General features: G+C 46.8%; 2 protein-coding genes and 1 non-coding gene across 11 annotated transcripts in view; all 3 read left to right on the forward strand.

The window, feature by feature from the left end:
- Positions 1 to 12666, forward strand: part of ATG16L1 (autophagy related 16 like 1) — a 39192-nt gene extending 26526 nt beyond the window's left edge. For all 6 annotated transcript variants that reach the window (XM_072796724.1, XM_072796725.1, XM_072796727.1 and 3 more), the window contains 8 exons: positions 445 to 515; positions 1205 to 1276; positions 6820 to 6940; positions 7213 to 7318; positions 9609 to 9758; positions 9914 to 9961; positions 10275 to 10376; positions 11138 to 12666. In XM_072796724.1, coding sequence (XP_072652825.1) covers positions 445 to 515; positions 1205 to 1276; positions 6820 to 6940; positions 7213 to 7318; positions 9609 to 9758; positions 9914 to 9961; positions 10275 to 10376; positions 11138 to 11231 — 764 coding nt within the window. In that variant the 3' untranslated portion in view covers positions 11232 to 12666. The remainder of the gene's footprint in view (positions 1 to 444; positions 516 to 1204; positions 1277 to 6819; positions 6941 to 7212; positions 7319 to 9608; positions 9759 to 9913; positions 9962 to 10274; positions 10377 to 11137) is intronic.
- On the forward strand, positions 6044 to 6268 carry LOC140616648 (small Cajal body-specific RNA 6). The gene has a single exon (XR_012017065.1).
- A 491-nt stretch (positions 12667 to 13157) lies between the features above and the next one.
- SAG (S-antigen visual arrestin) overlaps positions 13158 to 22054 on the forward strand; it is a 42702-nt gene continuing 33805 nt past the window's right edge. For 3 of the 4 annotated variants that reach the window (XM_072796730.1, XM_072796734.1, XM_072796735.1), the window contains exons 1-2: positions 13167 to 13294; positions 17055 to 17204. The gene's annotated coding sequence lies outside the window, so the exon portion shown is untranslated. Of the gene's footprint in view, positions 13295 to 17054; positions 17205 to 22054 lie in introns of all 4 variants that reach the window. The other variant, XM_072796732.1, reaches the window with a different exon arrangement.

Here is a 22054-nt window from a genome sequence, read left to right on the forward strand (position 1 = left end):
AAAAATATTTCTTTTCAGACCCTAATGAGAATTACCACATGGATTCTGAAAAATTGAGTGGTCAGGTTCTATAGAAGTGATTGTTAAATTAACATAAATATTGATCAAACCCAAAGATGTATTTATCTGAATTAGACATTTTTACTGAAAAAGAGCAGAACTAAAATTCAGTCTCTAAATGGATTGACTGACATGTCTTTCTTTGTAAAGGGAATTGACTACATTTCTAGGAAAGAACAGCGTAGCACATGCAAAGCGCTGGGCCCTGTATCCACAGACACACTGGTGGCTCTTACAGCTGGCCAGCTGTGTATTCTTGCCTCACCACTGCATTTGTCCCCCTGCTCTTAGATGCTGTCTCTGATTGACTTCTGGGTTTCAGGTGCCCCGTTGTAACATAGGTGTTGGCTTTACTTTCCTTTCCTCTGTCTTCTTTTCATCCAGATAAATGTGAGTTCAAGGGTTCCCTGTCTGGCAGTAATGCGGGAATTACGAGCATCGAATTTGACAGTGCTGTAAGTATCCCGTGTCCTCAGAAATGGTTGTGCTCAGAGGTGTTTAGAAACCATTTAAGACATCCGGTTTTTGAAATTTAAAGTTACTCAGTTTCCCTGCTGTTTTCTATCTTAAGTTAAATCAGTGTTAGATCAGGATGCAGATAGATTATAAGTTCTGTGCTGGCTGTGACTATTGAAGACTGGGTGGGGGAGGCAGGTCTGGGGTGCCCTGGCCAGTCAGTGCCTCTGCAGACTTCCCGAAGTCCACAGCTAAAGCCCCGGCAGTGCAGGTAGAGGGGAAGGGGTCTAGCTGGGTGCATCAGAGACGGGGGGGTCTCAGGGAGAGTAGTTTTGGGAGGTTGAGGGAGGGGACAGTCGGTACCTCTGGGTTCTGCAGCTTGGAGAGTGTAGAGAATTGATATCTGATGTTACCGAACGGGGTTAAGGCATGGCTAGTGAACTCGAGAGGACCAGTTTGAGCTGGAGGGTGTGCAGCATTCTAGCGGGATGGCAGGATCGAGCAAGTGTGGATTTACCACAGCTGGTGGGTTCACAGAATATTGGGGTAACAGTTGGTATTCACATCAGATGTGTAGCTTTCGAGCATCTAATAAACCTGTTTCTGGACTTGATTCTTGGGGAATTTGTATCGTGTGGACTGAAATCCTCTACTTTGTCTAAAATTTTCTTCCCCCTTATTCCCATAGGGATCTTACCTCTTAGCAGCTTCAAATGATTTTGCAAGTCGAATCTGGACTGTGGATGATTATCGTTTACGGGTAAGACCCACTTAAGAAAATTAGTATAATCTCCAAACTTCCTTAGGTTCTCAAGGCACAAAATGTAGGAAATGGCGGATTGATTCATTAGGATGGCTGTGTTTTCCTGAAAATCATACTTGATTCCCACCTGCCCTTCTCTTTCTCCCTTGGGAAAATTTTCTTCCTTTGTCCAAGATTCAGTTGCAGAATATTTGCATTAGGAAGCCATCAAATTTTGCATGAAAGCCTCAGGGTATTCCTGTTCCTAAGAACTAGATACTTGAGGCAGGTATCCGTTTTGGCAGAGCTTCAGTGATCCCAGCACTGCTGTAGAAGTTGTGTTTGTTACAGGCTCCAGAGCTAGTGATGAGCTCCCAGAGTAGAGCTGAAAGTAGGACATAGGAGTACATGTAGGTGCACTTAGGATAGTGATAAACACAGCTCAGATACAAGCTGGGAGCAGGTGGGAGGGGAAGGTCAGGGTCATGTGGAGGAATTTGCCTGTGAACCCAGAGTTGGCGAAGAAGTCACTCGGCTTCCACAACAAAGACCAAAACTTCATGGTTATTGCACTTTTGTTCTAATGAAAAACAAATAGCTTAATTTGGAGACAATGTTTTCTCCTAAGCCCGAAGCAATTTTCATGTGAGCTCATAAAGGAAAGGCCTGTTGAAAGGTAAGAGGGAGGCTGAGCTTTTTGAGAAGAAAAAAGTTTGATGCAAGGTTATGAACTTCACATGAACTTCAAGGTAAAACTACAGAGAGGTGGGGAGCTGCAGCAGAATGGTGAATGGTCCATTAAGTAGTTGCCAGAGGTCTGATTGGATGATACTGGGATGCAGCTAGAAGAATCTTTAGAAATGCGTGGTTAACCTATCATTTAGGCTCTCCATTTTCTTGAAGGAGCTGTAGGGAAAATCACCAGTATTAGATGCTAGAATTAGAGGATTCGATACCTCACAGGTGATGGTGACCCTTAATTCTGAGTTGAAAGAGGATCCAGGACTACACATGCAAAGTCTGGGACTTGAAGCTGACAAAAAGTACATTCCTGTGTGAAAGCCAAAGAGCCTCTCTGTGTTCTTGTCTGAATGGAGGAACAGAGATGGAGCACTGGCCCCGGTGGGCAGAGCTGCCCCTCTGCTGAAGCAGTAGTCACGTCTATTCTGACGCTTGAACAGGTTTTCAGTTGCAGCCCTTTACTTCTGCATCGCCAACATGGCCTAGCCCATTGTCATGGCAGCATTATAAGCCATTGTAGGCTGTGCTGTACTCTGTTAACCATCGATCACTTACTGGACACCTAGGACAGGGTTAAACATTTGTGCAGTCATTAGTTTGCCTAAAGGAAGAAGGACTCTTCCTGAGTGACTATCATGTGTCAAACCTAGTACTGAGGTATTGTTTGCACCCTCCTGCGTTTTCATCCCCAGGGGAACAAGATGAGATAGGTATATGGGGAAACTGAGGCTCAGATAAGCCCACAGAATTGCCTAAGGTCCCAGAGCTACCAGATGAGATGAGAATGGGAACTGAGCCCCTTGCTTTTCTCTGTTTGACCCGGATTATTCTAGTGCCTCTAGAGACAGGTACAGCAGAACTGCCTGCTCTGAAGAGGGACATATAGCCCTCCTTACATCGTAGGCCCTTGGAGGAGAAAAGCAGTTGGGTCAGCCAGTTGTGCTGGATGATATTTTTCGTTGGTGGAACAGTTCTGTTCAGGTGGGCATCAGCCCTTGGATTGGAAATAGGGGGTTGGGAGTTGGACCTAGAAGACAGAGATCATAATGTTGGGAAACTTTTTTCTTTTTTTTTTTTTTTTTTAAAGATTTTATTTATTTATTCATGAGAGACAGAGAGAGAGAGAGGCAGAGACACAGGCAGAGGGAGAAGCAGGCTCCATGCGGGGAGCCCGACGTGGGACTTGATCCCAGGTCTCCAGGGTCAGGCCCTGAGCTGAAAGCGGCACTAAACCGCTGAGCCACCCGGGCTGCCCTGGGAAACTTTTTTCAAGAGAGTTGAAAAGGAGCACCAAGGTGGAGCATGAGTCTTCAGCTAGGGTTACTGACAGGTTGGGGGTTGATGCTAGGACAGTAGCCTCCCTAGGTAGGCCAGCTGGCTTTGAGGGCATGCTGTCCGTGTATGTGTGATGAAGATCCGGAGGCCTTTTTAAGCAGCTTCTCTGTGCCCAGAGAATCCACGTGAAACTCTCACTGGGGTTCAGGAAGTAAATAAGACTCCCTGTTGTAGGAGACTCTGGCTTCCACTTAGACCCTAGTTAACAGAAGATGTTGGAAGACACAGAAGTCCATGTTCTGAAATTCAGGATTTAAGCCCTTAGTTTTTATAATAAGGGAACAGTGTTGGGAGAGACTGTTTGCTTTAAAATCCTTATAGTAGGGGCACCTGAGTAGCTCAGTTGGTTAAGCATCTGCCTTCAGCTCAGGTCGTGATCTCAAGGTCCTGGGATCAAACCCCTTGTCTGACTCCCTATTCAACAGGGAGTCTGCCTCTCCTTGACATTTATGCGTGCATGCGTGCACGCTCCCTCTGTCTCTCTCAAAGGAATACATAAATTTAAAAAACCCTTGTAGTAAAAGTGTTCTAGGAACAGCCTATTACTGAAAGGGGTCCTTTATAGAGCACTCCTTTGAATAGCGGGTGTTTCACACTCCTTTAAAAATCCAGAAGGTCCTTGCAAAACTGCCTAGTTGCTGTCTGAAATGTGACTTGAGGAACGGGGTTGAACAGCCCACCTGTTCACTTCTCTAATGTTGACATGAAAAGTAACCACAGTAATGAGACTGGCTTTCAGATGGTGGTTTTTACCTCAGAAATATCCTCATCGAGTTTTACATTTTTCTGGGGTCAGTCACCTGGGTGGTGGTGCTAGTGGTAGCTGCTTGCATGGTAGGTGGCCCTTGAAGAAGACAGAGTGAGGCTGCTCTGACACATGAACCCACTGCCCCATCTCTTAAGGGCCACCGTTTGAAAAAAGAAGATAAAACCTGAAAAATAAGTTGAATTAAATATTGAAAAGAAATGTCAACAACACTGAGTGGATAAAAATTTGACATAAATCTGATGCACTCTGAGCAAGGACTTGTAAATGATGAGAAGTAACCTGGAGGAGGCTGCATTCCATACCTCTCAGGGTGTGGAGAAGGAGCCCATCAGCTGGATCTCCTCCAAAGATGAGATTTGCAGAAGCCCAGACTTTTTTTTTTAAGATTCTATTCATGAGAGACAGAGAAGCAGGCTACCCATGGGGAGACCGATGTGGGACTCAATCCCAGGACCACACCCTGATCATTGTGGGAGACACAACCACTGAGCCACCCAGGTGTCCCCAGAAGCCCGGACTTTTTAAAAAGCAAGCTGACACACACATGAAGAGCCATGAAATAACAGTATTCTTGTTGTTTTGTCAGTCCAGCGGTTTTACTCTGAGATGTCCAGAGAAAGTGGTGTGCCCATAGCTGTTCCCTACACCACTATTTGTGCTCATGAAATGTAAAGTGACCTAGGTGTTTGCTGGGCACAGAAATTTCCATTTAATTATAATCGCCACTTGAAGATTATTTAACTCTCAGAATAACTGTGAAGGTTCTTAGGTACAGAAAGGAAGAGCATTAATGCCCCCAGCAGCGGGCTTTATGCACAGGTCACCTTGTTTGGTCCTTTTACCAAATCAGTGGGAGGAAGAGGTTAGTCCCACAGATGTTCAAGCCCCAGGTGTCCAAAGCCAGAGCATTTTGACTCCGGAACCCATGCGTCTTCAGCTGTCACATGAAAACCGACTTCCACTATAATGTTAAAAGAGCAGTAGATAAATTTTTAGGAGTGTTTTCACATGAGATGGATGAAAGTATTAACATGCATTTGGAGTTCACAAAAAGTAGCTTCTCCCTCCAGTGTTTGCTAGCTGTGGTTTTACTTCTGTAAGAAGAAAGTAAACAGTGAACGTACCCAAAACGTTGATGATGGAGTTTTCATTTATTTATTTATTTTTAGATATTTATTTATTCATGAGAGACACAAAGAGATAGGCACAGGGAAAAAGGAAAAACAGGTTCCCTGTGGGGAGTGTGATATGGGACTCGGTCCCAGGACCCTGGGATCGTGACCGGAGCTGAAGACAGCTGTTCAACTGCTGAGCCACCCAGGTGTCCCAACGGAGTTCTTTTCTCCACATGTAATTTACATAGCATGAGGTGTACCTTTGCAAGATTGTATGTCTCCCCATGATCCATACAGTTTGGATGATCTATGGTAAGTAGAATCCTTACTCCCAGAATATAGTGAATGTAAACCTCATTGCTGGAGTTTTCTTGATCTTACGAGAAGGATCCGTGGGAGGTTTTTACACAGCCACAGCACAGCTGCCCCTTGTTGGCAGCAATTATATGATGCCGTTCCAGTTTCAGAGAGGTTTAAATGTGGGAGAGTCTTCAAGTCTGTGCCAGCTTCTCCCTTTGAAAGGGAGAAGTACGTGTGGGCCTGAGTCTTCTGCTCCTGTGCTGAAAGGAGAGAGGGAAGCACTAAACATTTAACACGGAACTGCTCCCCTCAGCAGAGAGGGAAGCACTAAACATTTAACACAGAACTGTGAGTTCTCATCTTCGGAAGTCAATGTTGAAACCCGATAAATAAGTTAGCAGTTGCAGTAACTATATTAAAGCTTTTACAGACTTTATTTATTAGTTGGTTAGAAAGAAAACCTCAGTGAATACTTTCTGAGCCTTTGCGATTTTGTACATAGAAACATGTTGACCTGCAGTGAAAAGTCAGTGATGAATACTGAAAGGTCTGATTCCCAGGGTCTCCTCCTTGCACCTTTAGCATCCCACTGGGCTCCAGTAGTGCTGTGGTGGGCAGAAGGGCTGCTGGTGCTGGGAGATGCCCCAGTTCTGTGTTCCTTGGCTAGCACCCCGCAGCTAGCCACGAAAAGGTTTGATTGTTGGGAGTGCTGGTATCTGTGGTTATGGTCTGACATTTCAAGCTGAGACCTCTGATTGAAAAAAACCCCCAGGGGTTTTAATTGTTTATTTAAAGAGTCCTGATGTTTCCTTTTGTAAATTATGCCTGCAGGGAACCTGTCTGTTGTGACTTTAAATAGGGTCTGGACTGGGCACTGGGTAAAATCCACGCTTTTAAAAATTCTGTAATTTGATACAATCCAGATTTACAAAAAAAAAAAAAACTTTTTTTTTTTTTTGCAAGAATAGAATACTACAGACTGGTGGTATCTATAACAGAGCTTATTTCAAAAAGGTCCTCCATCTGCCCATCCCTTTTTTGAGGATAGAGACACATGAAGTTGGCTCTAGTGGTGTTAGATTTTTTTTTTTTTTAATGTTTTTTTTGTCCTGGGAAATTGATGTTCTTCCTCTTGATACCTCACCTCTGGGCGACACCACAAGATAGGCTTTTTGAATGTTTTGCCGAGCTACATATCCTTCTGTCTGAATATTCCTGACCAGATCTCTGGGTGTTTGGAGAAGCTAGCTCTTTCAGCATGGGGGGCCCCCAAGGCTTACCCTGGCTGTGTTCTCTCCTAGCACACGCTCACAGGACACAGCGGCAAAGTGCTGTCTGCCAAATTCCTGCTGGACAATGCCCGTATTGTTTCTGGAAGTCATGACCGGACCCTCAAGCTCTGGGATCTACGCAGCAAAGTCTGTGAGGAAATTCAGTCTCTCTGTCTATATGTACAATTAGACGTTAACCAGGAGGTGTTTGTTTCCACTTGAAAGTCTACATTTAGCGTGATACAGTTTGAATTGCAAGAATAGTGTCATATTCAGAGTGGCGTTGAGGTAGTGACAGCTTTTCTTGTTTGATATTGTGTCCAAATAAGAAGCTCTGGTTACTTAGAGCAAGAGGGAAGCCATGCTGCCTGCACAGCCATGGAGGGGCTTGTGCTTGATGACTAACGTTCGGTTTTCTTTCAGGCATAAAGACGGTGTTTGCAGGATCCAGCTGCAACGATATCGTCTGCACAGAGCAGTGTGTCATGAGTGGCCATTTTGACAAGAAAATTCGTTTCTGGGACATCCGGTATAATACCCCAGAGCTTGGTGGGGGAGGCAGATGAGTGGGTCTTCCCACTCGTGAGGTTTTATTTATGCGGTGTGTTTTTTAAAATCCCTGGAGGTGGCAGAAAGGAGCTCCAGTCCACATTTATCTCAGTAGTTTGGTATTCTTGACCATGAAGTAGGCTGTTGCGTTCAGTGATCACTTACGAGCACACCCGCTACACTTCTTAGGCACTTTGCCAGCTGCTAGGTAAGCAAAAATGAACAGCTAGGTAGTTGGAAATGTCATAGGGAAGGTAGACACATATAGGTCTGCACGGTTCTCAAGTAGAGCCAGGCATCTTTGTTCAAGGACATGAGAGAACACCTGGCAGGATAAGTCTGGAGGAAGTGAGTGGGTGTCCCACGGCAGAAAAGTTACTGATGGGGCAGCCCGGGTGGCTCAGCGGTTTAGCGCCGCCTTCGACCCAGGGCCTAATCCTGGAGACCCAGGATTGAGTTCCACGTCAGGCTCCCTGCATGGAGCCTGCTTCTCCCTCTGCCTGTATCTCTGCCTCTCTCTCTGTGTCTCTCATGAATAAATAAATAAAATCTTTAAAAAAAAAAAAAGAAAGAAAGAAAGAAAAAAAAAGTTACAGACTTTCCAGCCAGGACAGCAGGACAGCCTGGTAGGTTGGGCCATGGGCAGACAGGACTAGCAGCTGCTGGGTAGGGATCAGATGGCCATTTGTAAGTGACTTCCTCCTATAAGCCATCGGGTATTTAACAAAGGACTGTTCTCATGAGTCAGTAGATGGTGCTGGTGGTGGTCAGACGGTGTCCTGGGAGCAGGTTCCTCAAGCAGTAAAGGAGAGATGGAAGGGAACAGATTTGAGGGAACATTTGGCATATGGGGGGTGAGGAAAGGGAGAACTGAAGCCAGGTGGGGAATAATCAATAGATACTGTATTCTGATTAGCATGCAAATTTGTGGTTTCTAAGAGACATTTGGATTAACAATTTTTGAGAGGGGTTGGATGGGGAAAAAAACAAGTCGTCGCAGGGGGACTCTGAAAACATGAGAATGACTCAGATACCCCGTGAAACAGACCACATTTTAGGGAGCCGCCAAGGAAGGTGGCCATAGATGGAAAACTGGAGGGTCCTGTTGATGGGCCACTGTTGGGGGAGCAGAGAGTTTGGATGGTGGGCGGAGTCTGGTGGGATAAGGCCCTGGGACAAGGCTGGTGGGTTAGGAGGGAGGTTGCTGCTGGTCAGGGGAATGCGGGGTGGTTGTGGAAGGGTGGGGGCAAGGAGCCTATGCTTACTGATGATACATAGAAAGCCCTGTTGGGAAGCTAGTAGCTCCTGGACAGCACTTCCAAGTTTTATTCATAACCTTTGGTTAGCCTTTTTGAACCAGAAACATGGCATTTTAGTGTTAAACCAGATATTGAAAGTGTCCTGGTCCACCCCCTAATTGGCCAGAAGACGACCCAGGGAAGTGCATTGGCTGGTCTCTAGCCACACGTTCAGCACCGATACGTTCAGCACCAATAAGATAAGCACTCTCAGTTTTGGTTTCATTGAAACCTTACAACAAAATAACTATAGAAGGGTCCACACCTCCTTTGGCTGTACCAACAGGGCCCTGTAAGCTTGCTGTTCATGGGCCTGGGTAGGGATGAGCCTGGAGGACAGTTGGGCAACTGAAAGGAAGAAGGACTTGTTTGGGGCAAGGACTCTGCTCTGGAGTCCAGCTCCACACCTGGAATCACTCAGCTGGATTGGGGGACCCTGGAGCTGAACTTTTAAGGCAGGGAGTCTGTGAGAAGCCACGTTTGTCAGTATACAGTACAGTGTCCCACACCCACCAGAGCAAGCTCATGAGCCCTTGGTCACGTTGACATATTATCATCAGAAGAGTACTAAATGGTTATGAGCCCTGCTTAGTTTGTGCTGATCTGAAGCTCTGATTGGCAGTTACTGTAGCATTCCCCAAACAGGTGAGGAAATTCTTCTCGAATTCAGAATTCTAGTACTTAAACTATTACTATGGAATGTATTGACAAAAATAATAAATTCTTCCCTAATTCAGAGTTCTAGTGCTTAAACTATTACTGTAGAAATGTATCAGCAGAAAAATAGTAAAAGCAGTCCCTAAAGTGATTTTTACAAGGTCGGGAGACAGTCACTGTCCTTGAAAAGTACTGCATTCTAGTCAAATTACCTTTATTTCCCTCTTTTCCCCATGGAGCATGGCAACTGGTCAAAATGGGGAAGTTCTGGCACCTCTGCATTACATCTTCTCAGACTTTACATCGCTTTCACAGATCGGAGAGCATCGTCCGGGAGATGGAGCTGCTGGGGAAGATTACGGCCCTGGACTTAAACCCGGAAAGAACAGAACTCCTCAGCTGCTCCCGTGATGACTTGCTAAAGATCATCGATCTGCGAATAAATGCTGTCAGACAGACGTTTAGGTAACTGAAGACATGCTGGTTTGGGTTTTACTTGAATCTTGCCATTTTTCTGGAGGTTGCATGAACACCAGAGGCCCTGAAAAGCCCTGACCCTGCTCTCTTAAATCCTGTGTGGTGTGAGCTCTTGGGGTAAACAGTGCTGTTGTTTATTTCAGCGCACCTGGGTTCAAGTGCGGCTCCGATTGGACCAGAGTTGTGTTTAGGTGAGTTGTGAGCCATGTTCCTCCTGCCCCCTTCCCACCTCCCAACCTGGTGCATCCCAGAGGGCATCTGTACACTGTCTCACCCTAGGGGAGTGTCCAGGAGTGACCTGGAAGCCCATCACCAGGGGTCACTATCACGGTTTCCTACCTGTCTGGTGTCCCTAAGAACTGTTTGAGAGCTGCTAGGGAAGGTGGACTCTCTGGAGAAGGGCACCCCGTTTCCCAGTTCTTGCTTTGCACGGCACTTCTCTCACAGGACACTGAATTGAGGATGGGCAGTTGACACTTTTTCTGGTCTTACTGTGTTCTGCAGCCCTGATGGTGGTTATGTGGCAGCGGGCTCGGCTGAGGGCTCTCTCTACATCTGGAGCGTGCTCTCAGGGAAAGTGGAGAAAGTCCTTTCCAAGCAGCATGGGTAAGGTGAACCCTGTTACCCCCTGAGGTGGTGTGCATGTACTGTGATTTCATCCCAGGGGTCTTGCCCCTTGGGGCACGGACCAGATCAGCCCAATGAGGGCAGCGTGTGTTTGCGTGCTATGCTGTGAGCAGGGTTAGTGGGGAGAGGCTGGGGCTGTTCGTGGGGTACGGCTAGCAGCCACGTTCTGCTTAGTGGGATCACAGGCTACCCCAGTTAGAGCCCTTCGAGTAGTGGCTGCTGGAGAAAGGGAAGCATCCTGTCTCTCTGCTCTCCCTCTTTCCCTCTGCTTCTCCCCTCTGAACTTCTTTTCTTGGGAGACTGATTGTAAACACTGATTTTCATAGACTATTTTTCAGTCCTTCTCTAGGCTCCTTTTTTTTTTTTAGGTTTGTTCTCTCCACCCAAGCTCAAGTGCTAGTTGGGATAGACATGAGCTTTCCTCCAGAACCACCTCTCCCTACTCCCAAGGGCAGTAGCCACTGTCTACTCCTTATTCAGTCCCCTGAGGCTCTTGTTTGAGGATGCCAGCTACCCCCTTAGGGTAGACTTGACACACCTGACTCCTCTCATTCCTAGACTGTTTCCTAAAACACAGTGCAGGGTTCACATCCTGGTGCTCATTAACAGAGGCCTGTCAGTGAGTGGCTGTGATCCTGGCCAGTAAACCAGGTTGGCAAAAGCCTTGCTCCCTGAATTCGAGGGAGCCTGGCATTCAGGTTACTAAGATCTCACAGATGTTTCAACCTCTCTCTTTGAAGCTCGTCCATCAATGCTGTGGCGTGGTCCCCCTCCGGCTCGCACGTTGTCAGTGTGGACAAAGGAAGCAAAGCTGTGCTCTGGTCGGAATATTGATGGCACTTCCTCGAGAGTAGAGCTGAAGCCGGAGAAGCACACCAACTCCCGCAACTCTGTCCTGGCAGGTGGTGTGTTGGGTGTTAGCTTTGACCTCCGGAGAAGAGCTGGAGCCATGTGAGGCAATGGCCTTCCTTTGAACAGGATTTCTGAGGATTTTAGCTGAGGTCTCGAACGGCCTGAAAGAATAACACTGAAAAAAGTCTGGCCCTGCAGTCCCTTAGCAGAGGTTCAGGTTCTTGCCTTGATTTGGGTGGGAAACACTACTGGCTCTGATCTTCCATACCTCAGTGGGGGGAGCACAGGCACCTGCCGGGTTCCTCGCTCGCTGGCAGTGCCAACAACACCCCACGCGTCTGGGTGTCGGTTCTCCCTCCGTGCTTTCTCCCGTCCTTCCAGAGTCAGTCCTGGCCGAATGCATGTCCTATCACTTCGGGGTGGTTTTCCCGGTGAACTCGCTCGAATCATTGGATTAACAGAAACCCAAACAGGATTACCCCTGCCCTCAGTACACAGGGACTGCCCTGATTTCTGAGGAGACGACAGGACTGTGGTCCTCCCTGCTGGTCTGTGTCATTATTACAAAGCTCTTACTCTGATCTCATCTGATTACTGTTGGAATTTCCTTAGATCTCCTAAACCGTTCTTAGAAAGCAGTTGTTCTTCAAAGGTTCGGGCTTCCTTTCTCCCTAACAATGCTTACATACCTATTTCTTGGTCAAGAAATAAGTCTGTGGCTGAAAGAACTTTTCGGATGTAGGAGAGGAAGTGCTGAAACCTTCGGGGGAAGTGCACGTGCTGCAGGAGTGGAGGGTCTTTTGTGGACTTCCAGAAAGTGGGCGGGGTGTGCACCACCTTCTTCCCAGGTGCGCCTCAGTTACAGTCACTGGTAACGAGGGATTGGAGGCCTCGAATGTATTAGCCTGGAGCCAGCAGTTCCGGGTCACTGCCCCTTTGCCAAGCCTATGTGCAATACCCCCTCGGTGCTTTAGTGCGAGAAGCCCATTCCAAGAAGCATGGGGATGTCCTCTTTAGGTTTCAGGAGTTAGGATCAAGGCCAGGGAAAAACTGGCCTGTGGCTTTTTTTTTTTTTTTTTTACATTTATCTTTGCCATTTTACCTGTGTATATCATTTTAGTTCCTGAGTGACTGAAACACCAATACTTTCATCACTTTTTAATTTGCACTTTATTTTTTTCCTTCCACACTTGTTCTCTGGACAGCTGTGGGCATGAGTGCTGGAGCTGGGTGAGGAGGGGCGCCGTGTCCGTCCTCCCTCTACCCCCAGCCCTCCTCCCCCACTTTCCAGCATGCTGCTCCAAGAGCTCAAGGGGAGGTGGAATTCACAGGCCAGGGCGCATCTTTTATTTATTTAATTATGTTGCCCAACAGAACTTGATTGTAAATAAAAAAGAAATCTGTTATATACTTTTCACACTCTGTCTCTTGGTAGTTATTTTATGCTCTTCTGTCCTTCAGAGAAAAAGCTGTTTCTCTCATTTGTTTTCCTGATACTCATTTTTAAAAACAGCTGCTCTTTTCCTGGGTCTCTCGTCATCATCATTTAAGCCCCCACTCCCACTGCCTGTAAACCTGCATTCCTGTTTCACACCACATGTAAGTCTTAAGCTGGAAAAGGGTCTCGTGCATGTCCGTGTCTGTCCTGTGAGCACCCAGCGAGCACACTGATGAGACTCCTGAGGTTGTTCCATGCTGCAGCCAGGGCAAGCGCCCGCTTCCTCACTGGAGACTCTGTCTGTAGGGTTGATGATGAGCCTACTGGTCTCCTGCTGGTGTCCGGCCTCTAGGCTGAAGGGGCATGAATGACCTCGCAGGCAAGTAATTTGTTCACGAGGACTCCGGTCTCTAGCAAGCAGCCTCCTGCTAGGACGAATCCTGGTCTCTGGGAGTCCACCTGCAGGGCCACTGTCCTGTCCCCAGCCACTGCTGTACCGAAGGGTCCAGCCAACATCGGAGTCCAGATTCTGTGATGATCTGAAGTCTCCAAGGCATCCCACAGTCTCAGGAAGCCAAAGGAGCCCTTTGCAGTCACTTGCAAGGAGGTAAGTTAACAGAGATGTAAGTGTTGCAGTAACCTCCAGTCGGCCCGTTTTCTTTGAACTTGGCAGGAAGCTTGGCTGTTCTCTACTTTGAGCCAAGAGGTTTCAGGCTTGAGATCCATCCACACTGTGAAGCTTTCTTCAGGTCACCTGACCTCCAAGGCTGAGCGGTTTGATGTGTGCACCGCAGTGGAATAGGGCTTCATCCGACTGCCTGTCAGATCATCTGGGACCCTGTCCTCCCCTCCTGCTGCCAAGTTCTGCTGGTGGGGCTGGGCACAGGTGGGCGTAAGACTTCCCCATTTCCCAGCTGAATCCCAGCAGTTGGAGCTGGTATGCTACTTAAGACGTGTTGGCTTTGACCCAGACATTAACCTATCTCAGAAGTTGAGAATTTTAAAATGACTTTAAATGAACTTATATTCCCTAGTTCATTTCCCAAAATAGATAAATCAAGCTCAGTGCCTTATTAAAGCACATAACCCTAGCCTTTGTCCTATAAATCTTGCAAAGCCCCTCTACATCTTTCACATTGTGGCACACAGGAGATTCAGTATGGACACTGGGGTAAGTGGATGAAGATGCTCTCAGCTGGGAGGGACCAGCCCAGATCTGAGTGTACCAAAGTGTGCAGAGCTACCCATGTCTTCACATGGCCTAGCACAACCATGCTCCTAACTGGACATTTTGAAATGTGCACTTGAGACTCCTTACCCGTGTTGGCACCAGGAAAGAGTGTAGCCGTGATGAAACTCCCCGCACAAGACTGCTGGCTGCGAAACCATGAATGGGTTCCTGCAGGGCCTTGGATTGTAATCAGGAGCCTGTGGCTCTCAAATTCTGTGATCTGTGAACTGTATCCCATGTCACAAGTGGTGGGGGGGTTGATAACCTAGCAAGAAGCTGTTCTAGTGTCCTGACCCCTAGTGGGCGCCACTGCCTCCAATTGGACTGCTTCCCCAGCCACACACACACACACACACACACACACACACACACACACACACACCCGCCCCCATGTGAGGCTGACACCAGATGGCCCCAGGCTGGTCACTGATGCCTGATTCCACTACATCTCTCTCATGCCCAAGATAGTGCCCACTCACTAGAAATTGCCAGTTTTCAAACCAATAATAAATTTTGGAAATCTTGAGTAAAGTGAAATATACCCATTTGTATAGATTTTGTAAGAAAATTGAGGAAAAGTGTTACAATCCAGTAAGACTGGTCTCTGATCAGGAAAGTTACTCCTGGGCAGCCCAGGTGGCTCAGCGGTTTGGCGCCACCTTCAGCCCAGGGCCTGATCCTGGAGACCCAGGATCGAGTCCCACATCGGGCTTCCCACGTGGAGCCTGCTTCTCCCTCTGCCTGTGTCTCTGCCTCTCTCTCTCTCTCTCTCTCTCTCTCTCTCTCTCTGTCTCATGAATAAATAAAATCTTTAAAAAAAAAAAAAAAAAAGAAAGTTACTCCTTGCTCTCTTTCCCAAAATCTCCAAAGGGGGGCAGGAAGGATGAGGCGGGGGGGGGGGGGGTGCCTGGGTGGCTCAGATGTTCAAGCATCTGCCTTTGGCTCAGGTTATGATCCCAGAATCCTGGATCGAGCCCCTCATTGGACTCCCTGCTCATTGGGGGTGGGGGGAGTGTCTGCTTCTCACTCTCTGCCCCTCCCCTCACTGATGCTCTCTCACTCTCAAAATCTTTTAAAAAGGAAAAATTAACTGCTTCACCTCCACAAAATTTGATTTTCATACCTCAGGGAGCTCTGGCTTTCATAGCACAGCCCTACTGGTTTCCATCTGTACCTCCCAACCCGTCCCTGCCTGCCTCCCAGATACTTTTTCCATCCTCTTTGTGCTCCCTCCAAGCTGTGCTCCTCAGACACTCCCACTCTCCGTGAGTTTTCCATGGGGCTACACAGTCCTTGTCTAACCCTAACTGACAGGCATAGTGAACTACATCCACATCAGTGGATCCAGAATCTGAGGAGGCAGAGGGAACACTGGTGTGTAAGGAGCCCTGGTGCCTGTACCCACCACTCAACAACTCTGTATTTGGGAGTTTTTTGTTTTGTTTTTTCTTGTAAATATTTTATTTATTCATGAGAGAGGCAGAGACAGAGGGAGAAGAAGGCTCCCTGTAGGGAGCTGGGTGTGGGACTCGATCCCAGGACCCTAGGATCACAACCTGAGCCAAAGACACCCTCAACCACTGAGCCACCCAGGTGCCCCAGCTGGAGTATTTGACAACAAACTTGAAGCATGTCATTTTCCACAGAAATCAGCATGCTGCCCAAACAAGGACACCTTGCCAGAGTTACACCTCATAGAATTGACAAGAACTTTGTCATCAACTATCCAGTCCATATTCAAATTGTCCTGATTGTTTCAATAATGGGTTTTTTATGATGAGCTTGTTTGGATCAGGATCCAGTTAGCTTTTGCTGCATAATGAACTACCTTAAAATGTAATGGCTTGAATCAACCATTATTTCTCACAAGTCTGAGTGGGCTGGGCTGGCCCGGTTGGGGATGAATGGTAGAGGGTGGCCTCATGCATGCCTGGCAGGCAGCTAGGAGAACAAGGATGATGCAGCAAGAATGCACGCGTCAATGTGCCAGTACTTGTCACTCTGCCTGGGTCGCCTTTGTCACATCCTATTGGCTAGAGCAGATGGCACAGGCAACCTTGCCTGAGTGTGGGGCGCCACCCAGCAGCATGGGGGCAGGAAAAGGAACCAATTGGAGCTGTTGTGGCAATTGTCCACAGTAAGGGCTACTATGTTCTGTTCTCAGGTCTTTTTTATTCTAGAGCAATATCTATTGCTGACTTCGTTTTATGCCCCACTTTGGATTTGGTTGACTTTCCCCATAGAAGCAGTGTGTGTGTGTGTGTCCTGTGTGGGAGCAGTAGCCCTGCACGATGCCAAGTGCCAGCCTCCTGTGGAGTGGAGAGCAGGTGAATTGGGGCTCTGGGCTTCATTTTCCTGGAGAAATATACTTTAAGAAACAGTATAGGCAGTTATGCTTGTGAGCCAGGCCGGGCAGCATACAGGCTGGATGTGCCCTGGTTTCTTTTTAGGAAGTCCGCAGTGCTGCTGCTCCCTCAAGTACGCGCCCAGATGGTTCTGAGGACCTGTAAGTCAAGTCTCAAGACCCCCTCTGTGGTGCTCTGCAGAATGGGCACTCAGTCAAGTCTTTATTTAGTAGGATTGAATCAGCAAAAAGCAAACCAGACAGCTCCAAAATGTTGCTTCATAACCAGCCCAAGAGGCAAATGAAGGGGAGAGAGGAAGAGTAGTTAAAACCTAAGAAGAAACCACAGAGGAAGCAGAAGTGTTGTTGCGTAGAAACTGTCCTGTGTGCGTATGTGTAGCTTTCGGGTCACAGTATAAAAAGTGTATTTCTTTTTTACCGTTTTCAAGTGTGTTGAAAATCACATAAAACTAACCATTTTATTTATTTATTTATTTATTTATTTATTTATTTATTTATTTAGAGATTTTATTCATGAGAGAGAGAGAGACAGGCAGAGAGAGAAGCAGGCTCCATGCAAGGAACCCGATGCGGGACTCAATCCTGGGACTCCAGGATCATGCCCAGGGCCAAAGGCAGGTGATAAACCTCTAAGCCACCCAGGGATCCCAAAACTAACCATTTTAAAGTTCTATTCACAGTGTTAAGCCACTACCGCTGTCTAATTCCAACAAAAAAAGGCATTTTTGCACCTGCATCAGTGTCCATTTTTTCAAACTTTTTTATCTATAGCAAGCAATTGATCTACCTGAAGAAAAGCAGAGGCCCTTGTCTTAGCTCAGGCTGCTATAACAGAACAGCACAGACCCAGCAGCTCAGACAACAGATAATTCTTTCTCCCTCTTCTGGAGGCTGGAAGTCTGAGGTCAAGGCGCCAACAAGGTAGGTTCCATCCCAGGGCCTTGAGGCCTTACCTCGAGGTCACTGCTGTGTACTGCATGCTCACCTGACTTGCTGCTTGTGCACCTGCAGAGTAGAGAGTGTCTCTCACAGGGACACTAATCCTAGCAGATCAAGGCCCCGCCCTCGTGGCCTCATCCAACCCTGATCACCTCCCAGCACCCCATCACACTGGGGGCTTAGGGCTTCTGTGTGTAGCTTGGCATGGGGGAGGATGAGGGGGGTGCACAAACATCCAATCCATAACAGTACCCCCTCTGAGAGGCCTCTCCCTAAGCGTGCACAGCTTCAGGAGTATGCTGCTCAGTTTGTGGTCGGCCACAAAATCTTGTGTCAAAGCAGTTTCATGACCACTGGAAGGCCCCTCAGGGTTGGGACCCATGTGGCATGACGAAGCATCCACAGCACATGTCAGCCTCCGGTCGGAGGGGATGAGGGGAAGTGTTGCTCAGGATCTTCCTGCCCCCACTCCACAGGGCTCTCCTTTTAAAGGACTCAGCTGCACATATGATGCCTCTCCGCAGCCCTGCAAGACAACACAGGTCGCAGGCTCCCCTTGTACGGAGGAGGAAGAGGAAATAGCAGTGAGGCCCGCTATTTCCCCCAAGGCCATCAGTGGGACAAAACCCCGGACTCCAGCCTGGGGCTGTTTGTACAACATGCCCCCTTTACACAGAAACCTGGAGCACCAAGTGCCCTTCTCAGCACAATGCCTCAAGATAGACAATCGAAATCTGCCTAGGGGTGGGACCCCAGGGTGGCAAGAGGGTGGCGATGTCTGTGAGGAATGAGCACCTGTGTCCTAATCACGGATGAGTCACCTGTGGAAGAGACAAGATTAAGTTGCAGCAATAGAGGGAAACAGAAGGGAAGCCGAATCCTTCCTAACAAAGAATTTTCTCACATGTCACACTATTTCAAAGAAAAGGTAGTAATGATTTCCCCATCCCTGGAAGCATTCAACAACTTGTGGTAGATGTAGAGGAGAGCCAAGCAAAAGATGGAATGTGGACTACATTCTTTTTATTTTTTATTTACTTTTTTTTTTTTTCTTAAGTAGGCTCCACGCACAGCATGGAGTCCAATACAGCGGTTGAACTCACAACCCTGAGATCAGGACCCGAGCTGAGATCAGGAGTCAGTCTCTTAACCGATGGAGCCACCCAGGCACCCCTGGACTGCATTCTTTTTCAAGGTGTCTGCCCAACTTGGGAACCCACAGGATTCCATTTAGGATTTCAGATACTACATGCCAGCCCAACCTATAGCAGCCCTCTCTATTCTGTAGGCCAATTGACCAAGAGGTCCATGTTGGAATTAAGGTGGCCTTTAAAAAGCTCTGATTCCCTGGCACCTTCATAAATAGAGTTGCCCTAGTGTTCTCGGGCACTCTCAGCTTCAGTGAAACCAAAGCAATGGGGGGACACAAAGTTTTCATTTTATAGTTGATGTTAGCAGGGTAAACCAGTTTTCCTCATGCATGTGCTCTACGTAATAAACCCCTAAGACGATAACCTAACTCTGAAGCCCATAAGCTTCTTTAACTGAACATCCCCACCCCTGCCACCCCCGCGAGCTGGCTGGCACTGCATTTGTTACCAGAAGGGGAAACACAGGGCTTGTAGCTTCATCTCACTGGACACCGACTCCAGAGAAGCAAACATTGCTGTCGCCAATGGTTCCCAGATTTAACATTCATAGAGCAGTCAGTTTCTAAAATAACTGTAGAGGAAGACTGACAACTTTATTTTGGCCAAGTAAGGATTTTTTTTTTCCTAAACTACCATCTACTCTCATCTTTATTTTATAAAAGAAAGGACATTTTGTCCTTACGCTTAGCAGCTGCTTTCTGAAATATTTATGAGTGAAGTGTCATGATGTCTGCAGTTTACTTTCAAGTGACTCAAAAGGAAAAAGCAATAATAGGTGAGCACACACACTGAAACCTTCATCATCAAATCTCAGGGTTGACTGTGTGGGTGTTTATTGTATTATTCCAACTTTTCTCTATGCTCTAAACTTCATAATAAATTTCAGAAAATGCAGAACTTGTGGCAAGAAGCAGAGCAGTGGTTGCCGGAGACTGGGGGGGTTGGTGGAGGAGTTGACTTGAAATAGTAGGGCCAGGGAACTTTTTCGGGGATGGAAATGTGTGTCTTGGCCATCGTGGCACTTAAAGTCCTCAAATTGCACTTTAAAATGGGCATATTTGCTCGTATGTAAAATATACCTCAATAAAGATAGGGAAAATAAAGAAGAACTTTTTAATACCAAAAAAATGAGGACTTCATAACCTTAGAATAAAGGACAGCACTTTACAATGAAGACATTTGGCTCCATGACAAAACTTACAACAGTGCCCTTATTTTTCTCATTTTTCTGCCAAATAGAGAAAAATCCATTACAGACAGGCTGAGAATGACTACCAGAGGCTACATTTCCAAAAAGAATGAGGTCCTATATCCAGCCCACCCCCAGTTTTCCCCACCTGCCAGGAATTGGTGGGTCAATGGCTGAAACCTGCCCATCTGTACCCTCCCAGTGATGTGGTGCTAACAAAGCTGCATGGAAATGGGTGTCCCAAGAGCACCCACAGCTGCAAGCCAGTCCTGGATGTTGCAGCCACTGCTCAGGGTAGCCCCTCTGATGATGATGCTAAAAGGAGCATCCTGGTCATGTGTCTTCCTCTTAATTGTGTGTTTTTAAGGAGAATATCAGATGTCTTTTAAATTTATAGCAATGTTATATTTTAACCTTTCTGCTATAGGAGAAATAAATAACTATTGGAGAAGAATCTTTAATTACAGACAAAAAAAATTTTTAAGGGGAATCCCTGGGTGACTCAGTGCTTTAACACCTGCCTTCAGCCCAGGGCATGATCCTGGGGACCCGGGATCGGGTCCCACATCGGGCTCCCTGCATAGAGCCTGCTTCTTCCTCTGCCTATGTCTCTGCCTCGGTCTCTCTCCTGTGTCCTTCATGAATAAATAAATAAAATTATTTAAAAAAAAAATTTTTAAGCAAGTAAAACCTGACATACCCACCACACAGAGACCACTGTTAGCTTCTAAGTACATGTCCTTGCAGATTATGTATTTGATGGGAATGAAAACATGCATATGTGTGTATATTCATAGAGATGTAAATATGCACATGTGTGTGTGTGCATATATACAACACACAGTGTATGTGTTTGCAAGGTGTGGTCATGTTACACATGCCCTCCTATCACCTTCGTGTGGTTACAATCTCTACCTTCCCATTCCAGATATTTCCATCTTACATGTCAACTAGACCATATCTAGATTTTCCCAATGAACCCAAAATGTCCTGTAGATCCTCTTTTTCAAATTGGAGGTCCAATCTGGAACCACACATTACATCTGGAGGTTGAGCCCCTTAAGTGTCTTTTTTTTTTTTTTAATTTTACTTATTTATTCATGAGAGACACAGAGAGAGAGAGAGAGAGAGAGGCAGAGACACAGGCAGAGGGAGAAGCAGGCTCCGTGCAGGGAGCTGGACGTGGGACTCGATCCCGGGTCTCTAGGATCAGGCCCTGGGCTGAAGGCGGCACTAAACCGCTGAGCCACCTGGGCTGCCCTCTTGAGTGTCTTTTAATCTAGTACCTCCCTTTTCTGTGACGTTGGTTTATGAAAGACACCAGCCACTTTTCCATTCACCTCGTAGCTCTCTTGTGGTGTCATCTCACTTGTTCCTCAATCCCTTGCATTTCCCATAAGCTAGAAGTGATGTCAAAATGCTTAATGGATTCCAGTTCACCCACCGTGATACATCACATCTGGTTGGCACCATTGTTGATTCTAAGGTTGACCATGGACCATGCCTGGTCCCCGATTTGTGCAGCCAGACATGCGCCTTGTGATGAACCCAGGATCCATTTGCCATCGTTATGGTACTATAGGGACAGCCATTTCTCCATCAGCTCTTCATCTGATGGTCTTGACCCCAATGAACAATCTTTGAGTCAGTCAAATGATCAGTATTTTAAGACAGAACTTTTGCTATCATTCAGCTATGATAAGACCAACAGATCAAGAGACAATGGCCCCTGAAAAGAGAATTGGTTACTCACAGTTCTGGAAAGGAGGGAGCGGCCCATGCTACACAGGGCCACATGGAGAAGTACCAGGCTTGGTCAGGAAGCAGAGGGATCAAGGGGAAAACATAGGCAAGAGTCTTCTTGTGGTTTCCATAGGAAAGAACTGGTGAGGCCAGATAAGCGGGTTTAAGATTGAAGAGTTTGAATAACTTCATCTGGCTCTGTGGTGACAGGCTGTCTCCGGTGGTCTGAATCCTGGTCTGGGGATGTAATATTAGGTCAGGGCAGTCATGGCTCCATGTAAGAGCCTGTCCCAGGAGGAACCCAGGCCATCGAAGTGTCTGGGCTCCAATGGGCTAGTTTGCATATGAAAGGCAGTCGTTTGCTGTCTCTAGGAAAGGGTTAGCCCTGGGAGGGGATGTCTCTCCAAGGTCAGCTGAACCCCAGATGTTAAAGCATTAGAAATACCATTAGGGGCCGTGGTTGGCTCAGTTGGAAGACCATGTGACTCTTAATCTTGGGGTTGTGAGTTTGAGCCCCATGCTGAATGTAGAGATTACTTAAATACACTTAAAATACAGAAAATCAAAAGTCATTAATGCAGAGTTTGTTAAATGATGTTTTTCTACTTTGTCTTTCCTTTTGCATTTAGTAGCTGGCATTCCTCCATTAAAAAAAATGTTTTCTCCCTTAGAAATTACAAAAATTGATAAGACACCCATGTGAGAGGTTGCTCTCTTCATACCAAAAAAAAAAAAAGAAATTACAAAAA

The sequence above is a fragment of the Canis lupus genome, chromosome 24 (genome assembly GCF_048164855.1).
Source record: "Canis lupus baileyi chromosome 24, mCanLup2.hap1, whole genome shotgun sequence".
Taxonomy (NCBI): Eukaryota; Metazoa; Chordata; class Mammalia; order Carnivora; family Canidae; genus Canis; species Canis lupus.